The sequence below is a fragment of the Leptopilina heterotoma genome, unplaced genomic scaffold (genome assembly GCF_015476425.1).
Source record: "Leptopilina heterotoma isolate Lh14 unplaced genomic scaffold, ASM1547642v1 Lhet_479, whole genome shotgun sequence".
Taxonomy (NCBI): Eukaryota; Metazoa; Arthropoda; class Insecta; order Hymenoptera; family Figitidae; genus Leptopilina; species Leptopilina heterotoma.
In genome coordinates, this window is record NW_025111102.1 from 62,350 (window position 1) to 75,887 (window position 13,538).

A 13,538-nucleotide genomic window follows, 5' to 3' on the forward strand; every position below is an offset into this window, starting at 1 on the left:
ATTGCTTCTCAGATATGTAGACCTCTAGTATGGTGGATAGTAAATTTAAACATTATTTTTAGCGCGACTTTGCGTGAGAAAATAATTATTCCAATGTATGTAGGTCCGGTAATAATCCTGAATTTTTTATAAATATTTATCGAAACTTAAAAATCTTGTTTATATATTATATTCATATTATTAATTAATAGTATAAACAAAGTCATTTACAAATAAATAAATTTGTAAATTTTGTTATTAGTTATAATATTTAATTATTTAATTAAATTCTTTACATTTTTGCTTACAGGGCAGTTACAGATCCCAGAGATGGTAGGAGGGTAGCTTTGAAGAAATTACCAAATGTCTTTCAAAGTCTGGTCAGCAGTAAAAGGGTCTTTAGAGAATTAAAGATGCTGTGCTTCTTCAAACACGAGAATGTAAGAAAATTCTCTAAACATAATTTTACACTTTATAATATCAAAAGAATGCATGCACCGAAATATATAAACAGCTTTAAAAATATTCTCATTTTATGGGCATTTGAACTATTATGACGTCACAGTCCGTACAAAGTATGTGTTCTAAAACTGTGACGTCATAATGGTTCAAATACCTTTAATGCCACAGCTTTGACATTCTCGATCTGAAGTTTTTTTTTAAAAAGAAAAAAAGTTTTTTTGTTTTTTTTTTGTTTTTTTTTTTAAACACTTATTCATGTTGTAAATTGCGGTATAGGAACAAAAGGTCGAACACTTTGAAGATCCAAAACACAAAAAGTCCAAGTTTTTTCAGACTAGAGATCTAGTAAAAATCTAGCGAGGGCCGCACTAGAGACAGGGACAAATGGGGAAATTTTTACACGGTAGACTTAGTTGAGATTTTTTCTTCCATAAAAATTGTCTTTCTATCTAAGTGGCTCTTAAAATAAATTAGTTGACTGGATTTATATTGTTCAGGGAGCTGCGCTTTGAGTAGGTCGATAAGATGATGCTCTTGACCAGTTTGTCAAGAAACACTTTGTTTTTTTTCAGGTCCTTTCTGCATTGGATATATTGCAGCCTCCGCATTTGGACTTCTTCCAAGAAATGTATCCTTTACTTAACAGCTTTAAATATTTATGACTGAAATATAATTTAATCTCTTCTGTGTCGTAGAAAAGTGAAGAGAATATTTTTAATTTAGGATTAAAAGAAACTTCCCAGGTGATAACTGATGCTCGGTTCATGCTTTCACAGAAAAAACGATAATCTAATTTTAAAAAGCACCTACTTAAATAGGAGCCAAGAATATTCCCTACTTAAATTAAGTGGCCCCACTTAATTTAAGTAGGGAATATTCTTGGCTCCTATTTAAGTAGGAGCTTCTTAAAATTAGATTATCGTTTTTTTCTGTGTTACGAAAGCATGAAACAATAAAACAATTTAACCATTTATTAATTAAACAATTATTTAATAATTAAATTATATTTTTATTAATAATTAAAATATTAAGTATTATTAACTACTACCATAACTTTCGAGTGCGGAACCAAAGGTATCTGTATGCAGATTTCTCAAAAGTCCCTAAGTAAAAGAAAAATATATTATAATATATACCTACATAAATTTTGTAATCTGTTATCTACTCTAAAGGATAGATAACAGATTATAAAATGTATCTGTCACGCAATGTCTTTAAAGAAACCTCAACTGGTAGAATAGAAGCCCTAAGGAACCTTGATACCATGATTACTTATCCCACGTTCAGAACTGTAGGTATTGATTCTGTAACTAACTCTAAAAATTTATTTCTTAATTACATCACTTAAATTACTTCTTGAAAATCTAAAACATTCTTAATCGTAATTAAAATATTTCTATCATTTGAAAAAATTACTTTTTGTTTATTTATTTTACTATTTTATTAAGTATTTATTCATTTTATTTTATTGCATTTATTTGTTTTAATTAACTACGAAGGAGCAACCTTACAAGCGGCACTCACCCTTGAGAAACAGATGGATTCACTTGTTTGAAAATAAATTATACATACCTTGAATAAATATATGTGAATGTGATAATTGATAATTAAGGACCTTTTTATGTTTACTATATTACTCTATTCCCCACAAATTATTTCAGTTATTTATTTTCTTTTTAATATTTTTAAGTAAAACTGTTTTTACACTTATTTAAATAGATAGATTGTTACAAATTGTTACTTGTTATAAATTTAATACAGACAAATTTTAATACTTTTAGTTTTATTGTCGACCATATTGGATTCGTCATTCTGAATTTTGGAAATCAGATGCAAGATTTGTAATGAGCAACCCGAACGCAACCTAGACTCATCTGGACGGTCTAACTGTATTATATATAAGGGATTTATCTGGACGGTCTAATCTAGAGTGTCTAACTGTATTCTATATGGGATTTCATTGGCATCACTAGAATTCAAAATTTTATAATTATTATCAAGACAGTCTCTTTAGTGCCTGATTAGCCGGTCTTCTTTGAATTTATACATGCGCAATGGGTTGTCACTTAAAAATTCAATATAATCATTTAGACAATTTAAAGAATTGTTCCAAACTTTTATGTAAAGCCCACTTGAACTCCTACTAAGCTATATAATGTGGGTTTATATTCATTATTATAAATAATAATAAATTTTAAATCTATAAATGATAAATTACAAAAGCCCACAAAAAAAATCGATGAAACTTTGACCAAACCTGGTGTATTATATTTTTTTGGGGTCGCTGAAAACGAATCTGAAGTCCGTTTTGCTCCATCACGTAAGGATTTTGCCTAACCTCAAAATACATATCAGATTTTACGTGAGAGACAAAATTTTATAAATATTTACGGATTTACCTCAATGTTGTTATCGAGGGAGAGTTTATTGAGGTTGCTGATTACGAACTGAGAGGCAGATTTTAAAAATACAAAATGGCGGATTCAATATGGCGGTCGGATTTGTAAAAGTTTCTTGAATTTTTACAGAACTTGGTATCTGCGAGTTTTCGAACTCTGTCAGGTCACGGAATGACTCCGTTGCCCGCCGTCACCACGTGGAGGTATCCTGGATACAGGCCCACAAAAGAATTCGCGGTCAGTGACCTTAAAAACACCTAGATACCAAGTTCTGTAAAATATAATGTTATTTAAAATAGGTACTAAAAGTTTTATTTCTAGCCCTTATACTATTTGAGGTTATTTTTAAAAAATATTTTTTTATTTTCTTTAATTAATATAGACAATTATATTTATTTAAATTAATGACTAAATTATTATTATTATTGTTAATAATTATTTAAACTTATACTTTATGTAACACTTTTAAGATGAAAAAAAAGTTTTGAACGTTCAAAAGAACGAAATATTTTTTGTTAAAAATATTTTCATAGATTATTGATTACAATTCAAATTAAAAACTCAAATTTTACATTTAGAAACATTATAATTAACTTGCTTAATAGTGACGCAGAATTATAGTAATAAAAATTTAATTTGAAGAAGAAATAAATAAATTTCGTTCATTTGAACGTTCGAAACTTTAACCTCCTCTTTTAAGAATTGTATACAAATAATTTAAACTAAGGAGGAAAAATATCGCACACACCGGGGGATCGAACCCTAGACCTCAAAGACGCAAAGCGGATACGCATACCGCATAGCCACGTAAGCTTGAAAGTAAGCTCACTTCAACTTCCTTTTGAATTTATGGGACTTACTAGATCACATATTAATAATAATTAAATTAAATAAATTTTTAATAAATATTTTTGGAAGTCATAAATATATTAATAAAAGATGGTCAAAATCCTTTTTTTTGCCTAATGGCTTCTGTATAAATTCTAAATAAATTTATTTATACAGATACGGTTGCCTAAAGTTATTGTTATAGAAATAGTATTGGAAGTCTGTTTGTAATTAAACAAATGTAAATATTTGAATATTGCAATAATGTAATTGGTAGAAAATATTAGGAAATTCAAGGGAGAAAGGATTCTCACTCTCTCCCTCTTTATTGTATATTCTCGGCGCCAAGCAGATAGGGTTTGCCGGTGTGCTAATGACATTTCATCTACGTATCAATAGCCATGTCATGCGCATTAATAATTTGTGGTTATATGTAACTAGGATATTCGTGATCAAGAACAGAGCACTAGATTCGTTATAGTATCTGAAACGTCGTTAATTGGGAACTACACAATATATACGTATACTCACACGATTGATTAAATACCCTGACTCTTACTACATGCACACATAGAACATATAAATTAATTGGTAAAATTATATCTACCTTCAATCACAATTCCATTTTAGTTTCATAGATGTATACATATATTATTTCCATTAGCCTACACTCAGAGAAAAATTTATTTGCAACCACTAAATTTTGGCTAAATCAAACAAATTAATATAATAATAGTACATAGCGTTAACGAAAAGTTTGTTTAATTCAACTAAAGTTATCAAGATGAATTTTTTTAATTAAATGAATTATAAACGTTGTTGCATTCAGGTACATTTTTATTTCCCTAAATAAAAATTTTGTTCTGTGCAAGTTAAACATTTAATATAATAATGAATTAATACTAACAGTCACACAAAAAATTTTGGTACTGATTTGGGGGTCTGAGTCTGTGTATCTGTTTTTGGGGTCGCTGAATTCAAATCCAAGGTTCATTTTACCTCATTAGATCAGGGTTTTGACATAACCTCAAAAAACCAATATGGTGGTTATTTTTTAGAAAAATCCATCTATTTTTAACTTTTGGAGTTTTTTTAAACAAGAAAAACAGAGTGTAGGGTGTCCAAAAATATAGTTTTGAAGTACAGCTCAATCACTAGCTTCATGAATTTTTTTAGAATTTTTCATCCACTCATAAGCCAGGAATAAACATTTTCGAAAAAACGCATTTTTAGACTCCTTAAGGGGGCCAAGGGGGCTTTTTCCCATATGGACCCTAGTTACCTTATTTTAGTACCCGAAAATACCCATGAACCGGGTCAATTAAAAAATCCAGACATAAGGGCATTTTGCCCATCTTAACCCTGTATACTCTTTAAAGTTTACTATAAGTCTACCACAAGTAATTAAGAGTCTTAATTCAGTCTTTTTAATTCTTCGCATAAAATTGGGTCTCTCCGACCAAACACAGTATTTTTGGTTAAAAAATGTAAGGTATTAAATTAAATTTAAATTATAAAATAATAAAAATTAAATACAGTAGAATCCGCTTATAATGACATTGAAGGGGCAGAGTAATTTCGTCATACTAAGCGGTAGTCACAATAAACGGATAATATAAAATTCTATAGTAAACCAATCACGTAAGACATTTTAAATTTAATATTATGTATTCACACCTGACATTCATAAAATATTGAAAACTTATTATAAAAAATCACTAATTGATTTCCAAATTCGCTTCGATTTTAGAACATTTGAATTGATTTCAATTAAATGAATTCTCAAAATTGTTTTTATTCTTGAAAATCATGGAAATAGTGGAATGTCCAACACCAAATTCTTTTGCAAGTGATGAGTTAGATTCTCCATTTTCCAATCTATTTAATATAATTGCTCCTTTTTCATCAATTGAGGCTCCAGATAATAAAAGAGCACATACAGCATTGATTTTAAGTGGTAAAAGTGTCCTTTTAAGATCCAGAGTCTAAATTTTGAAAACTTCGCGATGATGAGGCATTTTTGTGTAAGACTAACGAAAGATTACTGATCATATGTACAACTTAATCGTGACTGTGGGTTTAAACTGAGTTTTTTGCATTGTCAATAAAGTAAGACTAAAGTATTTTCATAATAAAATGAATCTGAAAACAAATAAGTAATTATGGCTTCGTCATTATAAGCAGTGTAACTAACCAAAATATTTCAATATAAACTTCAATATAAGCGGTATGTCACTATAAGCAATGTCATTATAAGCAGACTTAAAAACATTGAAATTGTTACGAGACTAAACATTTCATCAAAATAATGTCACTTTAAGCAGTTCGTCAATGTAAGCGGAGTCATTATAAACGGATTCTACTGTATATACTGAAAAAGGAATGTGAAAAATATACTTTGTAATTTCCTAATTTGAAAATGTCGATTTTGACAGGTAAAGCTGTGAGATTGGCATAAAGATATGGAAACAGAGTATGAAATAGGATAATGGTGGAATAAGGTCGATACGATGGGTAGATTGGAATGCAGGTAGAGGTTGTTTGCCACTTGCCCAAGTTGCCCGACTAGGTCGCGATCCAGTCCAGAAGTGGTATGCAAGTCGCCTGGTTCGGTTCAAGTATGTACCTCGGTCTCTCACTTTGCAATCTTTACTTCCCATTCCCACTAACATTATCCTTTAACCATTTTAGCATTCAGGCATGATGGGGTCAAGCGAAGAAGAATAATCAAATTATTTCCATTGGTTTTTTTAGTTTCTTGTACTTTATTGATACTTGGACAAAAATAAACCTGTGTCCTTCTGTATGTGAGATTTTACGTTTGCGAATGACTTTCATTCGTGTTGAAGAGATTCGCTTCAACTTCCTCACTTTATACTTGGTTTAAATTTATGTATGATTTGATCTTCCAAGTCAGAAAAATAAAAAAAAGTCATCTTCAGAAAGTAAAATTTATTAAATGTATGCAAGAACAATAATAATGATTTATGAAGTTATTATTTTATAAGTAACTTTTTTTTACCGAAAACGTGTGTGAGATAGAAAAACGATCAACCGTTTAAGACCTTGATAAACACACTGAACGAAATCAAATAAATAAAAAACACGAGTATAAGATAACAAATCAACTAACTTAGTAGTGGTGTTTACAAATAGTAAGTGCACAAGTGTATACAAAATAAAAGGTGAGTGATCTCTGAAATTATCTGTACAGAAACAGAAATAAATTGAACCTATGTTGAATGAAATTGATTAGAAGAAAAGTGTTCATAAAAATGACTCGTAATGTATAACATTTCGCTGCTTAAGGTTACAAGCGAGACAACAGCGATGACACCTGTTTTATAGCTATTTATAATTTTGTATTGAAACAATTTTTCTTAACAATTTACTTACACAGATACGTCATTACAGAGCTTCTTCAAAGTGATTTGCACAAAATCATCGTCAGTCCGCAGCACCTTAGTCCTGACCACATTAAGGTCTTCCTCTATCAAATTCTTCGAGGTAAGTCAACCAACATGTTGTGGACGTTGTGGTCAAAGTCTGGAAAATCCTAGGATACTTCGCAGTTTACCGACCCCTTTGGTTTTATTCAAATTACCCTTTTTTATAAAATTTATAAACTAAAAAATTTTTTTTAGTTTCTAAACATTACTTTGTAGGTGGCGTATCATAATTTGGGGCAAAGCCAGAAATAAATTATAATTTATTAGTATTTCCGACTTCGCTTATGAGGGCTCGGGCAAACTGCGATGTGACCGAGCACTTCTAGGATTGCTCGCACTCCGGACTTTTGACCACAACAAATCTTTTCTTTAGTTCAATTTTTTAACAATATTTTAATAATGGGCGATTTTAATTGTAATTTGAATACTTCTTCTCCTAATACTAATTATTTTGTTTCTATGGTATATTTGGTTGGACTATGTGTGGTACCTCACGACTCAACCCATTAAATAATCAATTCTAGCACTAGAATTGATGTAATGCTGGTTGATGATTTGGATAAGGTGCTCTCAGTTGGTCAGCATCGAATATCATTCTTGTCCAGTCATGATTTGATCAACATTAAATTTCACTTTGAAGGAGATTGGTCACAAACTGCTAATAATGCTGTTTTTATTCGTAGTTTGCACAATATTCATGCGACTGAGTTTCTTACTCATCTTTCAACTTATGACTGGGCAAGTGTGTATTCTGCATCTGATATTAATATTAAAGTATATAATCTTAGAATTTATTTGACATCTGCTTTTGAATCATTTGCACCTCTCCATGTACCTAATATTAGGAAAAGATTCGCCCCATGGATGACTGACGACTTGAGGGTGCTTATATCAAAGAGAGAAACACACTTTGTCGAATTGCTAAACAAACTAAAACGATTACAGATCATGATACATTTTACAAAAATTCGCAATTTAGTAAAGACTATTTTTACGCATACTTCTCCACCTGTGCCCTCTTCCACTTTTGAGCACTATCCAGTAAATACAAATATCTTTAATGAAAGCAACTTTTTGAATCTATAATGAGTATTAAATCTAATGCAGCAGGACCGAATTGTATATCTATTAAAATGATTAGATTAGCTTTATCTATTATATTTCCGGTATTGCTGCACATCTTTAAATTCTCTCTTAAGACAAGAGTCTTTCCTAAGATGTCAAAGATGAGTAATATTAAGCCTATTCCAAAGGTGTCTAATCCGAAAAGAATTACAGTTTTTAGAGAAATTTCATTAATTTGCACTTTATCTAAACCTTTGGAAAAAATTGCGTGTAAACAGCTTAAAAATTTTCTAAAGGAGAATAATTTTCTTGAACCTCTACAGTCTGGTTTTCGCGGTAATCACAACACGGTGGGTTTTAAAACATTTTAACCTAAAGGTGCTCCCACTGTATATGTCTTTCCACATATTGAATCTGGACACTTTTCTAAGTATTTTACCAAAAAAAACCAAAATCTTTCATCGAGCCTTTTTTAAGAAAATCGATTGTTTAGATTAAATAATTTAATTTTTATATTTTTATTTAAATTATGTGCAGAATCGTAAGGCAAATTGATACTAAAGTTAATTTTTATAAATAAAAAGATTTTGTAAAATTATTAAAATTTTTTGTGTAGAGAAAATCACCGAAAAATAAAAATTATTAAATATAAAAAATAATAGTCAAAGTTGTTGACCCTGTCCATTAAAAAAAATTTATCGATATCACATTTATACTCGAATACTGATTCCTTTAAGATTTTTGTCTGTTGATTACGAATCTAAAGTCAAACTAAGAATTCAAAATCATGTTTCTATCCAATATGGAGTATCTACTATGACACTAAAGTTTTGCAAAAATTTAAGAAATTCACTTGAAATTCGTTACTCGGAGGTTTTTGGGGTCTATAATTTAATAGCAGATCCCATATGGTAGACAAGTTTTGTAAAAAATTCAACGAATTCACTTAACCCATTAAAGCTCGGTAACAACTGATCCCCCATATTTTGTTCGTTATTTTGAATTTCTGAAATCAAACATAAAATTCGTAATTAGCGACCCCAAAAAGCCTTGTGTAACGAGTTTCAAGTGTATCCGATAAATTGTTGCAAAATTTGAATGTTAAATAAGATCTGCCATTTTGAATTCTTACAGTTTTGTCTTTAGATTCGTAATCAGCTGCTAATAATGTTAAAAGAACCATTTAGTTTTTTTTTAAATTAATATTCGAGTATAACTGTGAAATCGATAAATATTTTTTATTAGACATGGTCAACTTTGACCCCTTATATGCCTATATTTTCTAAACGGGGCACATAGTCACCTTAACATTTTTCAGAGATTATTGAGTCATTAAAAGTGACCACTTAGCAAAAAATGTTTAAACATTCGAGGTACGAAAACAATCATTTTTTGCGAGGCTCTTCAGAAGTCGCACTTTAATGATTTTCATTGTTTCAGTGATTTTATGTACACAAAAAATTGTAGTAAATCTACAAAATACTTTTATTTATAAAAATTAATTTTTGTATCAATTTGCATTACGATTCTGCACATACTTTAAATAAATATACAAAAATTAAATTATTTAACATTAAAAATAGATTTTTTTAAAAACGGCTCGATGAAAGATTTTGGATTTTTTAGTAAAAAAAAGAAAAGTGTCCAGATTCAATATATGGAAAGACATTAAATAGTGTGAACACCTTTGGGTTAAAATGGTTTAAAACCCACCGTCACAGTACATGTACGGCATCTTTAAAATTTGCTAGTTCGAGTCATACATTAATTTTAGGTTTCAAAGGGTTATTAATGGAAATGGCATTGAATCAGAATGGAATAGGCTGAAATGTGGTGTTCCGTTCCTCAGGGTGCTTCACTGTGGGGGGGGGGGGGTAAACCAATCGTATTCTAAGAAGCAGTGAAGGATCTTGGGTTGATAATAAATAGAACCTTGTCTTGGAGGGAGCAAGTTTTTGACATATCGCGCAAAACATTTAGTACTTTACAACAGTTAAATAGAAATAAAGGCTCGCTTCCCACATCAACTCGTTTAGTGTTAGTTAAATTAAATCTTTGATTCTTCCTTTCTTTGATTATTGTTGCCGTGTTTATGATGATACTATCAACAATTATTTAAATCAATCCTTAAATGCTTGCATTCGTTTCATTTATGATATTCCTCGGTTCGAACATATTACGCAGTATAGAATTAAATCTGGCTTATTAAATGTTGCAACTCGACGTAAATTTTTTATGGGTAATTTACTCTTCTCAGTATTTAAAACTAAGGTTCTTCTTTACTTATTTAATTTTTTCTTGAGTTCAACAAATTTGTTGAGGAAAATTATTACAGGCTTCGAGAAAGAAAATTGATCTTAATAATACTACCGCATCGAACTTGTATAATGCAACGGTCTTTCATTGTTAGAGGTGCAAGATTATGGAATATATTGAATCCAGCTTTAAGAGATGCACCTAATTCATTAGCGTTTAAAAAACTCTTTTTTGAATTATTATTTAGAGGAAACATTCATCCGCCATCTTGGATTTTTAAAATCGTCCAACGGTATACAAAAATAGACATTTTAAGCTAATTGTTCCAACAGGTTTTGAATTTTTTTTAATGAAAACAAAAATGGAGAGATGGGGTGGCCCGTTTGGTAAAGAATGTCCCAAATACACGGAGAAATTTTTATTTGTAGCGGTTACAAAATTTGTCTGTACTGCTCGGACGAAACTACCATTTTAGACCACTTTTGTTACAGCTACAGAGCAGTTCTACTACTTTTCAAAATAGATCTGCTTACAAAATAGATCTGCTTAGATTACAGAACGCATTTGTAACATGTCACGAAGCCTGCTGTACTTTGCTTCCGAATTTAAGTTCCGTTCTTAGTAAGGTTCGAATGGTAAGCGATTACAGAACTGATTTGTAGCGTTGTTAAATGTGGTGCCTTAGTGGTGTGTTTACGTGAGCGCCTGAAGTCAAAGTGTCGAAACAATTTTTTATTTGACTAAATTACAGGACGATTTTAATTACATAAATAAAATTTGGACTTAAGTAATCCTGTAATTTTTATATTTTAATTTAATGTAATAATTTTCTTCGCAAATAAAATTTGTAACAAAAGATTTACAAACTTATATTCATTTTTAAATGCATGATAAAATGCCCTAAATTAATAAATAATTTGAATTTAATTATTTTTTTTTTTTTTATTGTTTATACTCCTGCCCTATTGGCCTTACGCACTTCGACAAGAGTCCCCGAGAAATACTTTTTTGGATTAAGCATAACCATTCTACTTTAGAAATTTTCTATATATTAACCTAATTTTGCGTCTACAGCCGACTTTATTAGGAGTACTCGCATTACGCCTGGACCACCCGTCAATGGGTTTTCTCGCCAGAGAAGAGGGAAACTGTAGAAAACCTCTCTGAGTACAACCGGTTTATCGACAGTCGAGTTCTAATGGTGTGTACCGGACAATAATCGACGGTGCACATCATTATACCTCGACGTCAAACCTCCCGCTCAGATTGTCCCACGTGCCGGAAAAATACCAAGCCAAGTGGGCGCGAACCAAGGATACTTATACCCTTGGTCCTTAAACGACCACCAACGCCAGGCACTTATCCGACTGAGCCAATCTTTCGGTTGAATTTAATTATTTATAAAAGCATATAAATAATTCAAATGAATATAAATTATTAATATTTAATTTTATTAAATTATTAATTTTTTATTGACAATAAATTATTATTAATTTCAAAGATATAGATTTAAATGTTAAAATACTGTGAAAATAAAAGAAATTAAAACTTTAATAATTACAACTAAATAGAAAATTTTTCGAAATATATAAATAATAATTAATAATTTTATTAAATATAGTAAAAGATGTTATTTGTTTTTTAAAAAATCAATCCACATTTATTCAAACGATTATTTATGTCAAATGTGAAGCTTTTCGTCCATCGACGAAAAGCAATTATATTAAATATAATTGAAAAATTTGTGTAAATTCAAATTTATTATTATAGAATAAAGTAACTAATTTTAAGAATATTAGTAAATTACTACTTTCTTGTCATATAATTATAAAATTGACCCTGATCATAATTGATTTTTTAAAAGCTTTAATTAATTTTTAAAGTTAAAGTTTTATCGAATTGATAAACTTCTTATTATGTATTACGTTTCTCGCAAGAGCAAAAGAATTTGAGAAGTTAGTATATAAGAGCAGTTCGGAATATACTTAATATAGCGAATGTAATAGTATAGTGCGTTTATGTTTATACTACTGCGTTAGTTTAGGTTGGTGTTAGGAATATATGTATATATAAGCGAGCGAAATTAAAATGAATGTCCCAGTAAACGAAAACTAATTGAAATGAATTAAAAAGAATTCACAAAGAGCTTTCGTGAATCCCGCTTTGTGACAAATACGAATTGGAGCCATGATGCAATTTTCCTGAATTCGTGAAACTGTATTGAACTTCCGAACCTTCTATCCGTACCAATTCACTGGACAAGTTTTGAGCCTTTAATTTTTTTCAATTCGTTAGCACGAATTCAATGCATTCCTTGGCCATTTCTTTCGAATGCGAATTCGTTTGGACAAATTGGTACATATTAAATTAAATTCAATTGAATATACAAAGAGCTTGAGTGAATCCCGCTTTGTGACAAATACGAATTGGAGCCTACCAAAAATGTTAATTCGTTTCAATTCATTTGAATTAGTTTTTTTTTACTGGGGTGTGAAGTGAGAATGTGAACAAAATTTGAACGTGGTTGTATGCCAAAATGGTACAAATGTGTGAGTAAATGTGAAGAAAATAATTTTTATTTTTTACTTTATGAAATCAGAATTGCAGCTGTGATCTGTTATGATTACAGAACTGTTTGTGAACGGGGCACGCCTGCGCCTTTTCTGCGCAGGTGTCACCGGTTTCTTATTTTACAAAACAGATCTGTATTGAATAAGGGTACGATAATAATTTTTTCCATTTTTATTCCGTCTTTATTAATAGGCAATTTTATTTAACCATTATTGTTCGTGGCATTTCGTCCGAGCAGTACCGTGACAGTACTGTAATGGCTACAGATAAAATTTTCTCCGTGTATTAATTAATAGTTGGAGTTTTTTGTTGTGGCCTTTGGTCAATTAATTAATGTAAGTAATTAACCCTTTCAGTCACGCATTTTTCTTTTCACTGAATTCGCTTGAATCTCGTTACTCGGAGGTTTTTGGGGTTGCAAAATACGAATCTATAGAGTCAGATTTTTTTTTCTACAAAAGAGAAGTTTTTGGAAATATTGAAAGTTTATTGAAACGAAGGAATCGCGCTTCAACTCCCGCTGTAGCCC

General features: G+C 30.3%; 1 protein-coding gene across 1 annotated transcript in view; it reads left to right on the forward strand.

Moving 5' to 3' along the window:
• Window positions 1–278: 278 nt before the first annotated feature.
• The window catches only part of LOC122507607 (serine/threonine-protein kinase NLK), a gene marked incomplete at its 5' end in the record, with an annotated part of 30,552 nt that continues 17,292 nt past the window's right edge, over window positions 279–13,538 (forward strand). The window contains 3 exons of the mRNA XM_043620410.1: window positions 279–419; window positions 1,014–1,069; window positions 7,069–7,175. Coding sequence (XP_043476345.1) covers window positions 279–419; window positions 1,014–1,069; window positions 7,069–7,175 — 304 coding nt within the window. The remainder of the gene's footprint in view (window positions 420–1,013; window positions 1,070–7,068; window positions 7,176–13,538) is intronic.